This window comes from Hippocampus zosterae, chromosome 5 (genome assembly GCF_025434085.1).
Source record: "Hippocampus zosterae strain Florida chromosome 5, ASM2543408v3, whole genome shotgun sequence".
Taxonomy (NCBI): domain Eukaryota; kingdom Metazoa; phylum Chordata; class Actinopteri; order Syngnathiformes; family Syngnathidae; genus Hippocampus; species Hippocampus zosterae.
This window is the reverse complement of record NC_067455.1, coordinates 26067958-26088791: the sequence shown is the minus strand read 5'-3', so window position 1 is coordinate 26088791 and position 20834 is coordinate 26067958. Positions and strand designations below refer to the sequence as shown.

At 47.0% G+C, this 20834-nt stretch overlaps 1 protein-coding gene across 2 annotated transcripts in view; it reads left to right on the top strand.

Annotated features, from left to right (window-relative positions):
* ddc (dopa decarboxylase) overlaps positions 1–20834 on the top strand; it is a 113049-nt gene that overhangs the window by 67382 nt on the left and 24833 nt on the right. For both annotated transcript variants that reach the window (XM_052064750.1, XM_052064749.1), the window contains 2 exons: positions 9028–9047; positions 9145–9243. In XM_052064750.1, coding sequence (XP_051920710.1) covers positions 9028–9047; positions 9145–9243 — 119 coding nt within the window. The remainder of the gene's footprint in view (positions 1–9027; positions 9048–9144; positions 9244–20834) is intronic.

The window sequence follows — 20834 nt, the reverse complement described above, 5'->3', positions numbered from 1 at the left end:
AGGAAGACAAGACACTCATGAAGAAGGAGTCGGCTTCTTGGTACACAAAAACATTGTGGGCACAGTCTTAGGCTGTCGCCCAATCTCCAGCAGGCTAATTACAATCCGCCTAAAGGCAGCACCCTTCAACATCACTGTGGTACAAGCCTACGCTCCAACATCAACATATAGTGATGAGGACGTAGAAGAATTCTACATCCAACTCCAGGGAATTATAGACGAAGTGCACAAGAAAGACATAATAATAATACAGGGCGATTGGAATGCCAAAGTTGGTAGAGATGCTTATAAAAATTGGAGGGGAACATATGGACCATCTTGCAACCTTGTAACAAATGAGAGAGGACTGCGGCTTCTGGAATTTGCTGCTACCAACAGTTTAGCACTGGCCAACACCTTCGGTGCTCATAAAGCCTCTAGGAGACCTGGCACAGCCCTGATGGTCACACTCATAACCAGATTGATTACATCATGGTTCCTAAGCGCTTCCGCTCAGGAATAAACATCGCCCGCACCCGCAGTTTCCCCGGGGCAGACATAGGAAGTGACCACGATCTAGTAATGATGACATTCAAAACAAGACTGAAAAGAATCAACAAGCCCAGATTCACAAGACTGAGATTCAACCTCGACAAACTAAAAGACCCCAACGTCAGGGAAGAGTTCCAAGCAATGATTGGAGGGAGTTTTGCAGCCCTGACAGTCCTGGATGAGAACACGGACATTGAAGAAGCCATCAACACCTTTAACTCTGCAATTGCAGGGACGGCTGACAAGATATTGGGCAAACACCAACATCCTAAAAAACCATGGGTCACCAACGAAATTTTACAGTTGTGTGATAAAAGACGCGACCTAAAGAAAGAAAAAAGGGATTTAGAGGGAGCAAAGAAGTATCGGGAGGCCAACAACAGAGTCCGGAAGGAAATGAAGAAAGCAAAAGAAGCCTGGACAGAACAACAGTGCAGCGAGATACAGGAAAGCCTAGATAAGAACAACACAAGGAAAGCATTCCAAGTGGTGAAAGACTTGACCACCAAGAAAAAAGGAAGACCTAGCAGCATACAAAGCAAGACCGGAATATGCCTCACAGAAGAAAAGGATGTCCTGGACAGATGGACAGAATACTGCAAATACCTGTACAATTACAAACTAAATGGGGACCCATCAGTACTCAAATGTCCACTAACACCACCAGAAGAAGACTCAAGCCCCATACTGCGCGAAGAAGTGGAACTAGCCGTTAAGAAACTTAAAAAAGGAAAGTCCGCCGGAGCAGACAATATCCCTGCGGAACTAATCCAAGCAGGAGGAGAGGCAATGATAACAGCCCTCACAAAAATTTGCAACCATATATGGAGTACCGGAGTCTGGCCAACACCCTGGACTCAATCATTAATAATCACCTTGCCGAAAAAAGGAAATCTACAGCAGTGTGAAAATTATCGCACTATTAGCTTGATCAGTCACCCAAGCAAAGTCCTGCTGAAGATCATTCTGCACAGACTGAAGCCCATAGCTGAGAACATCATAGCTGAGGAACAGGCTGGATTCAGAGCAGGACGCAGCACCACAGAACAGATTTTTAACTTAAGATTAATCTGCGAAAAACACCTACAGCACCAAAAAGACCTATACCACGTATTTATAGATTTCAAAAAGGCCTTTGACAGGGTATGGCACGCAGCCCTATGGACCACCATGCGCAAGTATAACATCGATGCCAACCTTGTCCGAATCATCGAAAACCTGTATGGAAAGGCCTCAAGTGCTGTCCTCCTGAATGGAAGTATCGGCAATTGGTTTAAAACTACAGTCGGTGTGCGTCAGGGCTGCCTACTCTCACCCACCCTCTTCAATTTGTATCTAGAGAGAATCATGGAAGATGCCCTTGAACACCATGAAGGCACAATCTCCATCGGAGGGAGAAACATCACCACCCTCAGATTTGCTGACGACATAGATGGACTGGCAGGAACAGAAGATGAGTTACAGCGACTAGTAGAACACCTGGACGATACAGCTGCCTCATATGGCATGGAAATATCTGCCGAAAAAACAAAGCTCATGACCAACAACAATCAAGGCATCAATCTTGATATCCGAGTCAGTGGGAAAAAACTAGAAACTGTGCAGTCATTCAAATACTTAGGCTCTATTATCTCAGACGAGGGCTCGAGGCCAGGGATGTTGGCAAGAATTGCTCAAACATCAACAGCAATAGCAAAACTCCAAACCATCTGGAAAGATAAGAACATAGCTCTGCGCTCAAAAATCCACCTTCTACGCTCCCTTGTCATGTCAATCTTCCTATATGCATGTGAAACCTGGACACTAACAGCAGATCTCCAAAGAAAGATCCTTGCAATGGAGATGAGATGCTACAGGAAGATATTAAACATCCCTTACACCGATCATGTAACAAACGAGGAAGTTCAAAATAGGATACAACAAGCTATCGGACACCATGACAACCTACTCACCATCGTAAAAAGACGGAAGTTACGGTGGTACGGCCATGTTACGAGATCATCAGGCCTTGCAAAGACGGTGCTACAAGGAACTGTACAAGGATCTCGCAAACGAGGAAGGCAGAAAAAGAGGTGGGAGGACAACATCAGAGAGTGGACCAACCTGGATTTCGCAAAGTCCCAGAGAGAGGCAGAAAACAGAGACGGTTGGAAAGAAACGGTGAAAGGGTCTTCACGGGCGCCCCAACGACCACAACCGAGGTCAAGGGATAGGTGACAGGTGACCACAGACGTGAGGCGCCGGGCAGATAAGCTACTTTTGTTGCTCTTTTTTTTTTTTTTAACATATATTTTTTGTTTTGTGAATGTGAAACTGACATTATGCTTAGGGTGCAGTGGTACACTAACACAAAAAATCTATAATATTAACACATTGACACACTATTTGTTTTCGCCATTCCCCCCTCTAACCCCCACGCAGACTACTGGTTGACCGCGATCGACTGGTTGGGCACTCCTGGTTTAGAGGATAGATGATTAAATAAACCTTAAAATAATCTTGAAATATGGAGGGGTTCACAATAAAATAAGTTGGGAGTTCTTATACCAATATAGAGGATAATACTTTGACCCAAACACACATAATCCACGCTCGTTTGCTGTAAATGGAGAATATTTTTTCACTACAGATACTGAAACATACAAGACATTCAACAAGATCCTATTCTTAGGCAACCTGAAATGAATGAAGAAGAGAAAGAAGTGGGACGCCCAATAGATAAGGTAGTAATGATGAGTTTTGTGACAGGGCGGACTTCATGAAATGAACATAATTTCATTTTGCATTCATTACATTTCGTATGCACCGAAGTGAAGCCCTCGTGAATTGCAAAGTCAGAACTTACATTTGGTCAGTGGAGTCTCACATGATGAGCAGGTGAAAGGAAATTTGTTTTGCTTGCAGATGAAGGAAATAAAAATTAAAAGGAAAACAGACACAGCGGGAAGCAGGAAAGCAAATGCTTGGTTGGGTTCTCGTAGCTTGGATCCCATGCGGTCTCGGAGCTTCATCAGGACCACTTTCTGTGGTTTCCTTGTCAAGGAGTAGAGAGCCGGCTTATTGCTTCAGCTTGTGCTCCCGACAGCCAGCTTTTCAGGGCTAACAAATAACTTATTGGTAAACTGAAAGTGAACTACTTATTAAGAACGATAGCGACACGACTCGAATAAAACATATAAAACACTACCCTTTACATTTGGCTGTCGGGTATGGGTTCGCAGTGGAGTAGAAAATGTATGGGCTCCTATCCTCGAAAGAGCTGACGATTTGACCAAGCTAAGCAGAGATTTCAAATGTGGTGAATTAGAACAACTGTACAAATTACAGCAATGTGTTTAGGCCAGTGGTTCTTAACATTGTTAGAGGTGCCCAACCCTTCATTAGTGTTTTTTGTTTCATCATTTCCTCATGTCAGGAAGGCGAGAGGAGTCAAGTGGTGCATTCAAGTGCACTCAGTTTGTTCGAGAACCGAAATTTGTTCATCATCCGAGGCATAAAAAACAAAAAAAATTTGGTTGAAAACCGAATTCCCCTCCGTGAGTCGTCACCTTACCATGGTGGAGGGGTTTGTGTGCCCCAATGATCCTAGAAGCTAAGTTGTCTGGGGCTTTATGCCCCTGGCAGGGTCACCCATGGCAAACAGGTTCTAGGTGAGGGGCCAGACAAAGCACGGCTCAAAGACCCCAATGATGATTACGATAAATGGATCTCGGTTTCCCTTGCCCGGACGCGGCTCACCGGGGCCCCCCTCTGGAGCCAGGCCTGGAGGTGGGGCTCGTTGGCAAGCGCCTGGTGGCCGGGCCTACACCCATGGGGCCCGGCCGGGCACATCCCGAAGAGGCAACGTGGGTCCCCCTTCCCATGGGCTCACCACCCATGAGAGGGGCCAAAGGGGTCGGGTGCAATGTGAGCTGGGCGGCAGCCTAAGGCGGGGACCCTGGCGGTCCGATCCTCGGCTGCAGAAGCTAGCTCTTGGGACATGGAATGTCACCTCTCTGGCAGGGAAGGAGCTCGAGCTGGTGTGTGAGGCAGAGAATTTCCGACTGGATATAGTCGGACTTGCCTCCACACACAGCCTGGGTTCTGGTACCAGTTCTCTCGAGAGGGGTTGGACTCTCTTCCACTCTGGAGTTGCTCACGGTGAGAGGCGCAGAGCAGGTGTGGGCATACTCATTGCCCCCCGGCTCAGTGCCTGTACATTGGGGTTCACACCGGTAGACGAGAGGGTTGCCTCCCTCCGCCTTCGGGTGGGTGGACGGGTCCTGACTGTTGTTTGTGCATATGCACCAAACAGCAGCTCAGCATACCCACCCTTTTTGGAGTCCCTGGAGGGTGTGCTGGAGAGTACTCTTGCTGGGGACTCCCTTGTTCTGCTGGGGGACTTCAATGCTCACGTGGGCAATGACAGTGAGACATGGAGGGGCGTGATTGGGAGGAACGGCCCCCCCGATCAGAACCCGAGTGGTGTTTTGTTATTGGACTTCTGTGCTCGTCACGGATTGTCCATAACGAACACCTTATTCAAACATAAGAGTGTCCATATGTGCACTTGGCACCAGGACACCCTAGGCCGCAGTTCGATGATCGACTTTGTAGTTGTATCATTGGATTTGCGGCCGCATGTTCTGGACACTCGGGTGAAGAGAGGGGCGGAGCTGTCAACTGATCACCACCTGGTGGTGAGTAGGCTCCGATGGTGGGGGAAGATGCCGGTCCGTCCTGGCAGACCCAAACGTATTGTGAGGGTTTGTTGGGAGCGTCTGGCGGAATCCCCTGTCAGAAGGAGTTTCAACTCCCACCTCCGACAGAGCTTTTCCCATGTTCCGGGGGAGGCGGGGGACATTGAGCCCGAGTGGACCATGTTCCGTGCCTCTATTGTTGAGGCGGCCAATCTGAGTTGTGGCCGTAAGGTGGTTGGTGCCTGTCGTGGCGGCAACCCCCGTACTCGCTGGTGGACACCAGCAGTAAGGGATGCCGTAAAGCTGGAGAAGGAGTCCTATCGAGCCTTTATGGCCTGTGGGACCCCAGAGGCAGCTGACGGGTATCGATTGGCCAAGCGGGCCGCGGCTTCGGTGGTCGCCGAGGCAAAAACCAGAGCGTGGGAAAAGTTCGGTGAGGCCATGGAAGCCGACTTCCGGACGGCTTCGAGGAAATTCTGGTCCACCATCCGACGTCTCAGGAGGGGGAAGCAGTGCACCACTAACACTGTGTACAGTGGGGATGGGGCGCTGCTGACTTCGACTCGGGACGTTGTGAACCGGTGGGCAGAGTACTTCGAAGACCTCCTCAACTCCACCAACACGCCTTCCTTGGAGGAAGCAGAGTCTTGGGACTCTGAGGTGGGCTCTCCTATCTCTGTGGTTGAAGTCACCAATGTGGTTAAAAAGCTCCTCGGTGGCAAGGCCCCAGGGGTGGATGAGATCCGCCCGGAGTTCCTCAAGGCTCTGGATGTTGTGGGGCTGTCCTGGTTGACACGCCTCTGCAACATCGCGTGGACAACAGGGAGAGTGCCTCTGGATTGGCAGACCGGGGTGGTAGTCCCTCTTTTTAAAAAGGGGGACCGGAGGGTGTGTTCCAACTACAGAGGGATCACACTCCTCAGCCTCCCTGGTAAGGTCTATTCAGTGGTGCTGGAGAGGAGGGTCCGTCAGGAAGTCGAGCCTCAGATTGAGGAGGAGCAATGTGGTTTTCGTCCCGGCCGTGGAACAGTGGACCAGCTCTACACCCTTAGCAGGGTCCTTGAGGGTATGTGGGAATTCGCCCAACCAGTCTACATGTGTTTTGTGGACTTGGAGAAGGCGTTTGACCGTGTCCCTCGGGGAGTTCTGTGGGGGGTGCTTCGTGGGTATGGGGTACCGAACCCCCTGATACGGGCTGTTCGGTCACTATACCACCGATGTCAGAGTTTGGTTCGCATTGCCGGCAGTAAGTCGGAATCGTTTCCAGTGGAGGTAGGACTCCGCCAAGGCTGCCCTTTGTCGCCGATTCTGTTCATAACCTTTATGGACAGAATTTCTAGGCGCAGCCGAAGCGTTGAGGGGGTCCGTTTTGGGGGCCTCAGTATTGCATCCCTGCTTTTTGCAGATGATGTGGTGCTGTTGGCTCCTTCAAACGGGGCTCTCCAACTCTCACCGGAGCGTTTCGCAGCCGAGTGTGAAGCGGTTGGGGTGAAAATCAGCACCTCCAAATCTGAAACCATGGTCCTCAGTCGGAAAAGGGTGGAGTGCCCCCTCCGGGTCGGGGAGGAGATCTTACCCCAAGTGGAGGAGTTCAAGTATCTTGGGGTCTTGTTCACGAGTGGGGGTAGGAGGGAGCGGGAGATCGACAGGCGGATCGGTGCAGCGTCTGCTGTGATGCGGACGTTGTATCGGTCTGTCGTGGTGAAGAAGGAGCTGAGCCAAAAGGCGAAGCTCTCAATTTACCGGTCGATCTACGTCCCAACCCTCACCTATGGTCACGAGCTATGGGTCGTGACCGAAAGAACGAGATCCCGGATACAAGCGGCTGAAATGAGTTTTCTCCGCAGGGTGTCCGGGCTCTCCCTTAGAGATAAGGTGAGAAGCTCAGTCATCCGGGAGGGGCTCAGAGTCGAGCCGCTTCACCTCCACATCGAGAGGAGCCAGATGAGGTGGCTTGGGAATCTGATTCGGATGCCTCCTGAGCGCCTCCCCGGTGAGGTGTTCCGGTCATGTCCCACCGGGAGGAGACCCCGAGGAAGACCCAGGACACGCTGGAGAGACTATGTCACCCAGCTTGCCTGGGAACGACTCGGGATCCCCCGGGGAGAGCTGGAAGAAGTAGCTAGGGAGAGGGAAGTCTGGGCTTCCCTGCTAAAGCTGTTGCCCCCGCGACCCGGCCCCGGATAAGCGGTAGATGATGGATGGATGGATGGATGGATGGATGGATGGATGGATGAAAACCGAATTGGTCGACAACCGATACGTTCGAATACCATTTGACTGTATTTTATAAATTGTATGACATACTGTCACGACAGTCACACGGTGACTCCGGAGCGAACTACACTATATTTACCACAGTTTTTCTCTGGGTACTCTGGTTTCCTCCCACATTCCAAAAACATGCATGTCAGGCTGATTGAACACTCTAAATTATCCCTAGGTGTAAGTTTGAGTGCGGATGGTGGTTTGTCCTTGTGTGCCCTACGATTGGCTGGCACTCGGGGTGTCTCCCGCCTATTGCCCGAAGACGCCTGGGTTAGACTCCAGCACCCTCCGCGACCCTTGTGAGGATAAGCGGATCGGAAAATGGATAAATGGATGGATAAGTAAATATCTATTAAGAGTATAAGCATTGTTATTTATTAAGAGCAAAATCATTCTTCATTGCGAGCATAATCGATTTACCATTATTAATATGCAAATGTATGATAACTAAACCTAAAGTACATAATTATTCCTTCAATATAATACCGGTAAATGGGGCGTCAAAGCGTGAGAAGATGGCCATGATGACAGTAGTGACGGTGGCACAAACTTTGCCAGCCTTCAATACATTTTTGTATGCACAAATGTCTGCTCAAAGTCTGCACTAAGTTAGGTCAGTAGAGTCTCACATCATAAGCAGATGGAAGGAAAATTCGCCTTGCTTGCAGATGCAGAAAATGAAAATAAAAAGGAAAAATGAGGCAGCTGGAATCACCAAAGCAAAAGCTTGGCAGGGTCCTTGTGGCTCAGTTGACAAAGCAGTTTCTGAGCTTTGTCAGGACCACAGTTGTTGGTTTTACTGACGTTTAGGCAAGGACCAGCAGCAACTTATTGATTCATCTTGTGTCTCTCGACAGCCGGTGTCTTGTCCAGGGAAGACAATGAAAGTCTTTGTAAAATTATGAGATTTATTTTACCTTCCAAAAAAATATGGAAAAGCACCATTGACAGATATGTGATGAGACTCCACCGAGCAGTAGGGTCCAACCCTCTTGTACCATTTTTCTCTTCTTGGGAGTGGTTCAAGTTAGAACCCATGGAACAGTCACTACTTTGGACAACTACATTTACAGATAAACATAATGAAGTCTGGCACATGAGCAAGCAACTTTGCTTATCTGCAGACAACATGGTCAGCACTTACAATGGTACAAACAGTTATAACAGGGGTCGGCAATTCAAAACGTTGAAAGAGCCATATAGTACCAAAATAAAAATAAAAATTAAAAAATAACAAATCTGTCTGGAGCCGCAAAATAAATAAATAACGTCCTTATAACGAAGGAAACACATGCTGTATGTAACACATTTTGTCTTGTGAACAAAAAAACAGATATACTAAGCGCTATACTAGTATTGCTCATACGATGATACACAAGAAGAGTATATTTCATTAAGGTGTGCTCTATAAACACATATTAACTATTTTTTTTAGGGTGTGATGGACCAGATCGTTATCCAGGATTCCGATAATCTTGTTCAACTCAATTTCAAGAAGGGGGGGGGGGGTCTTTGTTCAATAAATAACTCATGTATTTTTCATCAACAGGGCTAGTGACCGATTATAGGGTAAGAACTGTTTTTTCTTTATCTTGAAAAGAGATGGTCATTAAAAAGGAAATGGACAAACATGCTTTGCCATTTGATGCTGTTTTCTTTGTTTCAGCATTGGCAGATTCCCCTGGGCAGACGTTTCCGCTCCCTCAAAATGTGGTTTGTCTTTCGCATGTACGGCCTCCAAGGATTACAGGCTCATATACGCAAGGTATTCCACTAAACCCAATTAGATGTGTCATCATGATCTAGTCCAGGGGTGGCCAACCACTGGCTCTTTGGCTGGTTCAATGCGGCTCCCAGACTTTCACAAGACTCGCGTCGAAAACGCCTCGGCAATGTTGCTGCCATTCAAATAAAGGCGCTAAAGACGCAGACGTACTGCGTCACCCTATCATCAATCCCGTTACTTGATTGACATAGAAGGCAACCAATCAGATAACTGAATCACCGCTCAAACGCAAACATTGGCGCGAAGCTAGTCAGCGAATTCCGTCTGATTTTAAGGCATGGGGGCTAAATACGTCGATCGCAATCGACCGGAAGCCAGCGGACCGCCAGGGGTGGAAGGAGGAAATGGGTGGGAAAAAAAGATTTGTGTGTTTGCGTTTTTAGCTTTCATTCATGTTCGGGCTGTTGCTCATTGTGGAGTGAGTGCCGAGCGTCACGGGGGGCAAAAAACGACGTGGCCGAACACCCGCATAGTGCGCAGGATTTTGCGTTTTTAGCTTTCATTCATGTTCGGGCTGTTGCTCATTGTGGAGTGAGTGCAAATGTCCGCAAGTACATGTTTGGGCACCCGCATGCGTGTGTGTGTGTGTGTGTGATGTGTGCGTGCGTGTAACCTTGCAGGTGCGCTTCAAAAGTCCATCTTTGGGCAAAAAAGTGTGTGTGTGTTTGTGCGTGTGCACGTGTGTGCGCACGCACGAGGAAGGGATGCCCATGTGTATGATGTGGCTCTTTGCAGTAACTCAGTAAAAAAATTTGCTCTCTAGGGGTGTTCACACGGCACACATTTGCTCCGGCGCTGCACCGATATGTTTTGTTGTGATATATTTTGCACCGCAGCAAATTGTGTGGAGCGTTCACACGTACAAAGCCGCTGAGTGTGTCAGCGTCGGTGCAGCCCCACTTGCGTTCACACGGCAGTTTCTGCAGTGGAGCAAAACGACAAATGAGCTGTCGTGTTGGTTCCTTTTTAAAACGTATACACAACTCAAGCGACTACTGGAAATGAACGTCCTTCTCCTTCTCGGTCTCGTGCCTTATGCTCGAGAGTTACCGCCCCCGGAAACGTAAATCAACGATGACTTCAATGACACTCAGAAAAGCAAACACGTAATGCGCCAAACAGAAAATCAAGAGAGGAAATCGCAAAATAAATTATATGGGGTGCGGGGGGTTGTGAACACACAACAAAGGAACAAACTCCGAGACAGTCCAATCTCCTACAAAAGGAAAGATGTTACCAGCCAAGTCTTGTGTCGTTATTAAACAAACACATGACGAAAGTCCGACAGAGCACGAAAGAAACGCATTCTCGCTATATGTAAACGCTTCACAAGCATTTGATCTGGAGCAAATTTAACCTAGTTGCGTTCACATGTGCAAATTTACACCATCTTCTTTCTACCTACATTCAAATACATACAAATCTTGGCGTCTGACTGGTTGGCCACCCCTGATCTGGTTTTTGGAATGTGGGAGGAAACCGGAGCACCCGGGGAAAACCCACGCAGGCCCGGGGAGGACATGCAAACTCCACACAGGGAGGCCAGAGCTGGAATCGAACCCGGTACCTCTGCACTGTGAAGCCGACGTGCTAACCACTGGACTACCGGGCCGCCCTATAATATATATATATATATATATATATATATATATATATATATATAAAAATCCTCATCTCACCCCTCGGGTGGTGTCCGTCCCTCATTCAGCTCGGGTCCTCTACCAGAGGCCAGGAAGCTTGAGGGTTCTGCGCAGTATCCTTGCTGTTCCCAGCACTGCACATTTCTGGACTGAGATGTCCGATGTTGTTCCCGGGATCTGTTGCAACCACTCATCTAGTTTGGGGGTCACTGCCCCCGAGTGCTCCGACCACCACAGGCACGACTGTCACCTTTACCTTCCAGGCTCTCTCCAGCTCCTCTCTGAGCCCTTTGTATTTCTCGACTTTCTCATGTTCCTTCTTCCTGATGTTTCCATCACTTGGGACCGCTACATCCACTACAACGGCTTTCCTCTGCCCTTTATCTATGATCACGATATCTGGTTGGTTCGCCATTACCATCTTGTCAGTCTGGATCTGGAAGTCCCACAGGATCTTCGCTCTGTCATTCTCCACCACCTTCGGAGGTGTTTCCCATTTTGACCTTGGGGTTTCCAGTCCATACTCCGCACAGATGTTTCGGTAGACTATGCCAGCCACCTGGTTATGGCGTTCCATGTAGGCTTTCCCTGCCAGCATCTTACACCCTGCAGTTATGTGTTGGATCGTCTCAGGTGCCTCTTTGCACAACCTACACTTTGGGTCTTGTCTGGTGTGGTATATCTGAGCCTCAATGGCTCTGGTGCTCCTGAGCAGCCAGGATGAGTGCCTCTGTGCTGTCCTTCAGGCCAACCCTCTCTAGCCACTGATAGGACTTCTTGAGATCAGCCACTTCAGTTATGGTCCGGTGGTACATCCCGTGTAGGGGCTTGTCCTCCCATGATGGTCCCTCTTCCAGCGCTGTATCTTCTGTTCCCCATTGTCTGAGACATTCTCTGAGTATGTCATCCGTTGGAGCCTTCTCCTTGATGTATTCATGGAGCTTGGATGTTTCATCCTCGACAGTGGCTCTCACAGTCACTAGTCCCCGGCCTCCTTCCTTTCAGCTTGCGTACAGTCTCAGGGTGCTGGATTTGGGATGGAACCCTCCACGCATGGTTAGGAGCTTTCGGGTCTTAACGTCCGTGGTCTGAATCTCTTCCTTTGGCCACCTTATTATTCCTGCAGGGTATCTGATCACTGGTCTTATTCTTGCCATTGAGCTGGCTTCTTAGGACTTGCCTCACTCGCTGGAGGTATTTGGCCATAGCCGCTTTCATTGTTGCCAGTTCGAGGTTGCCATTGGCTTGTGGTATACCGAGGTCGTTTTATTGTCTCTCATCATTGTATGAGGTAGGCATTAGCGTGAAGGATCTTGCCCAACCCCATGCCTTACAAACTGAGCTATCCAGCCGCATATATACATATATATATATATATATATTAGGGATGTGAATCTTAGCATTGAGGACGTTTCGATACACATCTCGATGCACTACCAGCGATGCGATACTTAAACGATACATGGAATTTTCTGGCGACACGATGCGATACGTTTCACCGTCTTCACGATGTGATACGACGGGATACATATTTAGTTCAAATCAATGCGATCCGATACGATACAGTGCAATTTGTTGTGATATTGTGCAATTAAACATGATGCAAATACGCAAAGAAGAAAAGTTTAACAAAAGATGGAATTCAGTATGGTATTGCAAAAAGTAGACCACTTTATTCATTATAAACAGTAGAACGTGTGAAACAACTTATTTAAGCCCTTTCACAATTGGGTTTTGTGCAAAGAAAATGTAAACAATTTGGCACCTGAGACTCACAGCTGTTGCTGTAGTGTAAACACAAACAGACTACTCACTGAGTGTCTTATATGAAATATCCATCTCCGTAGGACAGAAAAAAAAATACAATTGAAACAATGTGGCAGTCAGAGCCTCAAAGCTGCTGTGTGTATTGTAGAGTACACAGACCACTCTCACTGAGTGTCAAAATGAAATGTCCAAAAGAGTCATCCATATATAGTTTTTCCTTGCGCGGTTACAGTGAGCTGCAACGGGACCCCCAAAATAAGAGGCGTTTTTTTTCTGATCCTGACCTGGTTTGCCAAGAGTTTCTCCGGTGTCCAGCGAGGAACTGCACGGGGAGGGGCGGGGAGGGGGCGGGAAACTTGTCGGTGATGTGGTGCCATTGTTTTAAGTGGTCTGCATATTTGTGGTGCTGCCGTTGTATGGCTTCGTAGTGCGACATTCTTTGCAAATTACGGAGCTTTTATCAATCTTTCAGTCTTTCTTTTCGAAGCCGTAGTATTTCCAAACACAAGATCTGAATGTTGCGGAGGATGAAATACAGTAGTTTCGTCGCTGCTGCTTGCGCGAACTTCCATAGTGTTTCGCTAGTTGTGCACTGGACTGTATCTGACGCACGGCTACCGTCCGTATTCAACACAAAACGCAAAACAATGATGGTGCATTCATTGCGCCTAGGAAAGGGCAGATAGGTGACGTTTAACATGAATAAAACGGCGCTTTAATCGGATTTTACCGATACCCACCAATGCATCATGATGAATCTCGATTTCACCCGTCAATCGCGTTGTACCCAGTGAATGAGCCGATGCACTCGCATCGCGCACGTGCGCATCGATGTATCAATTAATATCGATTATTTTCCACACCCTTAATATATATATATATATATATATATATATATATATATATATATATATATATATATATATATATATATGCCCTTGATCATAGATAAAGGGCAGAGGAAAGCCGTTGTAGTGGATGTAGCGGTCCCAAGTGATGGAAACATCAGGAAGAAGGAACATGAGAAACTCGAGAAATACCAAGGGCTCAGAGAGGAGCTGGAGAGAGCCTGGAAGGTAAAGGTGACAGTCGTGCCTGTGGTGGTCGGAGCACTCGGGGCAGTGACCCCCAAACTAGATGAGTGGTTGCAACAGATCCCGGGAACAACATCGGACATCACAGTCCAGAAATGTGCAGTGCTGGGAACAGCAAGGATACTGCGCAGAACCCTCAAGCTTCCTGGCCTCTGGTAGAGGACCCGAGCTGAATGAGGGATAGACACCACCCGAGGGGTGAGACGAGGATTTTTTTTTTTTATATATAAATCCTGTACATGGGGTGGTGTCCGTCCCCCATTCAGCTCGGGTCTTCTACCAGAGGCCAGGAATCTTTAGGGTTCTGCGCAGTATCCTTGCTGTTCCCAGTACTGAGCCTTTCTGGACGAAGATGTCCAACGTTCAGGGGATCATTTGCAACCACTCATTCAGTTTGGGGGTCACTGTTTATTCTGTCATCCTTAATGCTCAAACGATTACAAAAAAAAAAAAAAAAACATACAGATTCGGTTTCAGAATGGCACAGTCAGAAGTAAAAGCTTATTTAAGCCTGGCCATTTTTTTTCCTCTTTCAATCATAAGATATTTTGAGGTGTCAAATTATCGCGTTAATTGTGAATAATTAATTTGTCATGTTTAGCGCATTGTTTTTTAATCTTGTTAATCAAAATTTGTTTTGGCCGCCTGTGTTCGAGTCGTTAAGGGTTGGAAACAACGGTCAGTCACAGCCCGAAGCGGACATTGATTGGCTGTCATTATGTTTGGGCTTTTTGAGCAGATGATAGGCTCCCATTGCAGTTGGGAGGGCCAGGTCAGCAGCGGTGAGGAGTTCTTGGCCCAACAAATGGAAAATTTACATTTGAAAAACGATTGATCAAGGTATATATACGTTGGGGATCATTTGCAACCACTCATTTAGTTTGGGGGTCACTGCCCCAAGTGCACTGCCCCGAGTTTTGCCTAATTTGTAAGGAGTTTGCTTCCCATCGAAGTAGCTCAAGGTTAGCCGACTATGTCAATGCAAAGCACCCATTCGCGAGTGCAGCCACAGCTAACGTTAGCACTGAATACGTTGGCAATATTGCGAGCCATAGCGAGATTCGCTAAACTTAAACTTGAGAACACCCCACGTGCGAGGCATGAACTCAGCATAGCTGCGGTGTCCACTGTAGCCAAATAGAAGTTAATAATGTTTATTTATGATGAATATAATTTTGTGATTTTTAATGATGAACAGTGTTATTTCTGAAGTGCTAATTTAGAGCACTGTGATTTCAGGGTCTGTTTTATTTACTTTTTAATTATAATAAGGTAAGATAACATATCCTTTATTTGTCCCACACTGGGGAAATTTAAAGCCTCCAGCAGCAAGAATGTAGGTAGAAAGAAGAAAGAAGAAGAAAAAAAACAAACACTGTTCAATTAAGTGCAATATAAACATCCATCCATCCATCCATCCATTCATCCATCTTCTACCGCTTATCCGGGGCCGGGTCGCTGGGGCAACAGCTTTAGCAGGGAAGCCCAGACTTCCCTCTCCCTTGCTACTTCTTCCAGCTCTCCCCGGGGGATCCCAAGGCGTTCCCAGGCCAGCTGGGTGACATAGTCTCTCCAGCGTGTCCTGGGTCTTCCTCGGGGTCTCCTCCCGGTGGGACATGCCCGGAACACCTCACCAGGCAGGCGTTCAGGAGGCATCCGAATCAGATGCCCAAGCCACCTCATCTGGCTCCTCTCGATGTGCAGGAGAAGCGGCTCGACTCGGAGCCCCTCCCGGACGACCTAGCTTCTCACCTTATCTCTAAGGGAGAGCCCGGCCGGACACCCTGCGGAGAAAACTCATTTCGGCCGCTTGTATCCGGGATCTCGTTCTTTCGGTCCCGACCCATAGCTCGTGACCATAGATGAGGGTTGGAACGTAGATCGACCGGTAAATTGAGAGCTTCGCCCTTTGGTTCAGCTCCTTCTTCACCACGACAGACCGATACAACGTCCGCATCACAGCAGACGCTGCACCGATTCGCCTGTCGATCTCTCGCTATCCTCATGCCCTCATTCGTGAACAAGACCCCAAGATACTTAAACTCCTCCACTTGGGGCAAGATCTCCTCCCTGACCCGGAGGGGGCACTCCACCCTTTTCCGGCTGAGGACCATTGTTTCAGAACAGATCAGGAAGTGCTGATCTTCATCCCAACCGCTTTACACTCGGCTGTGTTCCAGTGAGGGTTGGAGAGCCCTGCTTGAAGGAGCCAACAGTAACACATCATCTGCAAAAAGCAGAGATGCAATATTGAGGCCACCAAAATGGACCCCTCAAAGCTTCGGCTGCGCCTAGAAATTCTGTCCATAAAGGTTATGAACAGAATCAGCGAAAAAGGACAGCCCAACCCTAACTGAAAACGATTCAGACTTACAAACTCTGACATCAGTAGTATAGGGACCGAACAGCCCGTATCAGGGGGTTCGATACCCCATGCCCCCGAAGCACCCCCCACAGTACTCCCCGAGGGACACTTTCAAATGCCTTCTCCAAGCACATGTAGCCTGGTTGGTGAGTTCCTACGTACCTCGAGGACCCTGCTAAGGGTGTAAAGCTGGTCAACTGTTCCACGGCCGGGACGAAAACCACACTGCTCCTCCTCACTCTGAAGCTCGACTACCTGATGGACCCTTCCCTCCAGCACCCCTGAATAGACCTTACCTGGGAGACTGAGGAGTGTGATCCCTCTGTAGTCGGAACACACCCTCCGGTACCCCTTTTTAAAAAGGGGGACCATCACCCCGGTCTACCAATCCAGAGGCACTCTCCCCAATGACCACACAATGCTGTAGACGTGTGTCAACCAGGACAGCCACATAACATCCAGAGCCTTGAGGAACTCCGGATGGATCTCATCAACCCCCGGGGCCTTGCACCGAGGAGCTTTTTAACCACATCGGTGACTTCAACCACAGAAATAGGAGAGCCCACCTCAGAGTCCCCAGACTCTGCTTCCTCCAAGGAAGGTGTGTTGGTGGAGTTGAGGAGGTCTTTGAAGTACTTTAGTAGTACCCATGAAGTACCTATGTGATGGTGAACCCGAGTGTACAGACACTGAGCCGTGGGACATTAAGTCTGCTCAAACCTGCTCGGTGCTTATTACCTTGGACAACTCCAGAGTTGAAGAAAGGACCAACACCTCTTGAGAGGGATGTACCAGAGCCCAAGCTGTGTGTGGAGGTGAGCCCAACTATATCTAGTTGTAACTTATTAACCTCGCACACCAGCAAGCTCTTGACCATTGGCTGTCATCCAGCTCACTACACCAGACCCTCTTGGCCCCTGCTAAATGTGTTGAGCCCAAGGCAAGGTGATCCCATGTGGTCCTTTCAGGCTTAGCCTCGGCCGGGCTCCATGGGTTCAGCCCTAGCCACAATTTTTTTTCTTTCAAGAAAACCCTAAAAACAGAACCAAATATTGAATATATTATACTCATTTATAAGTAATTATTGTAATTATTATTATCAATGGTGGTCCACTGGTTAGTGAGTCGGCCTCTCAGTGCAAAGATGCAGGGTTCTGACCTTCCTGTATGGAGTTTGCATGTTCTCCCCGTGCCTATGTGGGGTTTCTCCAGACACTGCGATTTCCTCCCGCATTCCCAAAACATGCATAGCAGCTTAATGGAACACTCTAAATTGTCCTTAGATATGAATGTGAGTGCTGATGGTTGTTCATCTCTGTGAGCCCTGCAATTGGTTCAGGGTTTCCCCTGCCTACTGCTCGTAGACAGCTGAGATAGGCTCAAGCACACCCTGCAACCCTTGTGAGGATAACCAGATTAGAAAATGGATGGATGGATTATTATCAATAATAATAATTTTGCATGATCTGGTCAACTAAATATGTAAGCAATTTTAGCAGAGGAGGTTTTGATTAAGGCATCAATTATTATTGTTATTATTATTATTATTATTATGGAAAAATACATAAGCCATTATTTTATCAAGGTAACATAAGGGGGTCTATGAACCGTACCTTGTCTGATCCCTTGCCTACAACCTATTTGCCATTGGTGACCCTGCCCGGGGCCTTCAAGCCCCAGGCAATTTATCTCCTCCGGTCATTGTAACACACAACCCTTTGACGGCTCAGGGAGAGCTATGAATAATATGCACGCCTTCTGCGAGGCTGGTCAGGGTCTCTGTATTGACCACAGACCCTTTTCTGGCAGCGAGTATTGATATTGATTAGCATTATCAATAATACAATCTCGATTGTTAAATTGTATTTGCTTCCCACCACTAAATTCAAATAATTTGTGAATTACTGTAGATTGTGAAACTGTAGAAGCCGATGGTTGGGAGCATATAAGGTCATTTTGACCTTTTTGGGATCTTGAAAAGCTGACTTCAGTTTTTCGTGCAAGGTTTTCCTTTGGCATTCAAAGTCAGATTACATTTTTATTCAGAGATGGCGCCACAGTTTTCTTTAAGAGTGGACACACTGTGGACTGTTATCAGCGTTTTGGCTGTGATATTTGTTGAGGAGGAGAGGGTTCCGTGCTCGATGGTTGTGCCTTCTTGGCAGAATGCATGTGTGTACTGTGGACTATCCTCAGCATTTTGGCCATGATATTTGTCGAGGAGGAGAGGGTTCCGTGCTTGATGGTTGTGCCTTCTGGGTACCATGTGTGTACCAGCAATGATTTTGATGGGGGGAAATGTTGGCACTATTTGACTGTTGCCACTAAACAGCCGCGGGGCGCTTGTGATTTTTGTTCCTGTAATGTTCAGCGCGGATGTCGATGCTGTCAAACAGTCTCCATTGTTGCAGCTGGATGGCTGACGAAAAGGAGAGGGGAGCATCAGTGCAGAGCATGGAGTTGGATACGGAACTGAGTGTCGGTACTGGAAATTAAAGCAGTTCAAAGTGGGACAGGAGAATCGAACTGATCTCTCTGTTCTTCACTGGACAATACAGCTTCTTGTCGATTTTCAAATTTAGCTTGGAGCAGAAGTGTGTGACGTCATGCATGCTATCATGACGTCTCTGAACCACTGGTGAAAGGTGACTTTGATTCTCTCCTCGTTCATATCTTACCACTTCGAACAAGCCATGTGTAAGAATAGCTGTTACAATTGTGTTGTTGTCAATGTTTATGTTGTGTCCCGTTGTATTATTGTAATTTTATGTTAAATGTTCTGTAAAGCGCTTTGTTACAGCTGCAGTAAAGTGCTGTAAGTAAGCTGAAAGTGCTGTATGAGGATGTACTGTATTGTATTGTGTTGGAACTTGTAAAACAGGAAAACAGGAGAATTAAGTCATTTTCAACCACTGTAATGATCATATTTCTTGCTGAATGAAATTAGTCTTTGCAATTGCATCATTGTGATTAATATACAAAATGTTAATCTATTCAGTAAATTGCTTCTTTTTCTCTTTTGATCGACATATCCTTTCCCTCACACACATCTGGTCAATGTGGGGGTTTTTTTCGACAGTAACCTTATCATGCGTATCCACAACTCCTCCTCCACAGCATTCATATTCACCGTATTCTCCTTCCCTTCATGATTTCTTCATCTAAAGCCTGTCCCTCCTCTTCATCTTTCCCTTCATTCCCTCCAGTCTGTCTGTCAATCAAATTACCCTGTTTTGAGTTTGCGCTACATTTTAAATCAACTTCATCCCTGCAGCCAGAAGGCATTTCCTATTATCCCATATTGGGTTGCATATGCTGAAACAGGACCAACATGGAACAACAATTCAGATTGCTTCAGAGCTACAGTACTTATTGCCTTGGTCAGAAAAATTATGAAGCAACGCAGGTTCTACTTTATAGCAATGAGGTGACAACATAGACAACCAACCATTCGCCCTTACAGTCACATCAAGGGACAATTTAGTGGTTTCCATTAACCTGCAATGCATATGTTTGAAATGTGGGAGGAAATCGCAGTACAAAACCCACACAGGCACGGGGAGAAAATGCAAACTGCCGCTGTCCTGTCAGTTTTAAATAAAATGGTCCCTTGAGACCAGGGGTAGGGAACTCCAGTTCCTCGAGAGCCATATCCTGCCTGTTTTAGGACGTTCCCGACTCCAACACGCCTTATTCAATTGTTTAGGCCTCGACAGAGCTTGCTGATGAGCTGATCGTTTGAATCAGGTGTGTTGGAGTAGGGAAGGGCCTAAAAAAGGCAGGATAGGGCTCTCGAGGAACCTGCGTTCCCAACGCCTGCTTTAGACAAATAAATAAATAAATCATACATGTATAAAAAAATAAACCATACCAACCTCCAACCATTAATATCACACGTATTAACTTGCCGGAAAGCTGTTAACGTGTTAAAAAAAAATTCATTTTTAAAATCTATTTTTTTTATTTGAGTGCTAAATGCTTGGTCCTCAGGTTTTAAGCACTCCAATATGAAACAATGGAGTTCCACAACACTCAAAAATATCTTGTGAACAAAGGGCTATATTTGTTTATTCATGTCACGCTGCACAAAAGAGTGATTTCGAATAATTTTTCCCCTCTACACCTGGTTTTGAGGAAGTTCATTTTTGGGTTCTCATGTCACACTGCTGGAAGGACTTAGTTTAAAGCCGTTAAATTTATTATTTTTGTGTAAAGGCTGAGATCTTCACACGTTATATCTGTCATGTTCCGTATTTGGCAGCAGGTGGCAGGGTTTCATTTCGGCCGCCTGCACACCTGCTGCCTATTTGTCGGTGATTGCACCTGCTATATCTAGGCACTCCGGCGGTCGACTCATTGCCGGAGTATTCCATGCCGTGCCACTGCTGTTGCCCATACCTTTTTGAATACACTACCTTAAGAATATTGATGATTGTAACATTCCTCAACGTCTCTTGTATATAATTATAGTATTTGCCTAATCTTATCCCTTGCCGTTTTTTGCAAGCGTTTTCTGTTGTCTCGTTATATTTAGATCCTGGTTTTCGTTATTAATCAGCGTTTTCTATTTTCCGTTTAGACGCGGCTTTTTGTTTATTATAAATATTATTTTGTGACAAAGTTCCTTTCTGTGCCTGCTGTTTCGGTGATCCACTTATTCCCGTTTTGACAGAGGAATAAGACAATCGCTTCGTGCGTACCATA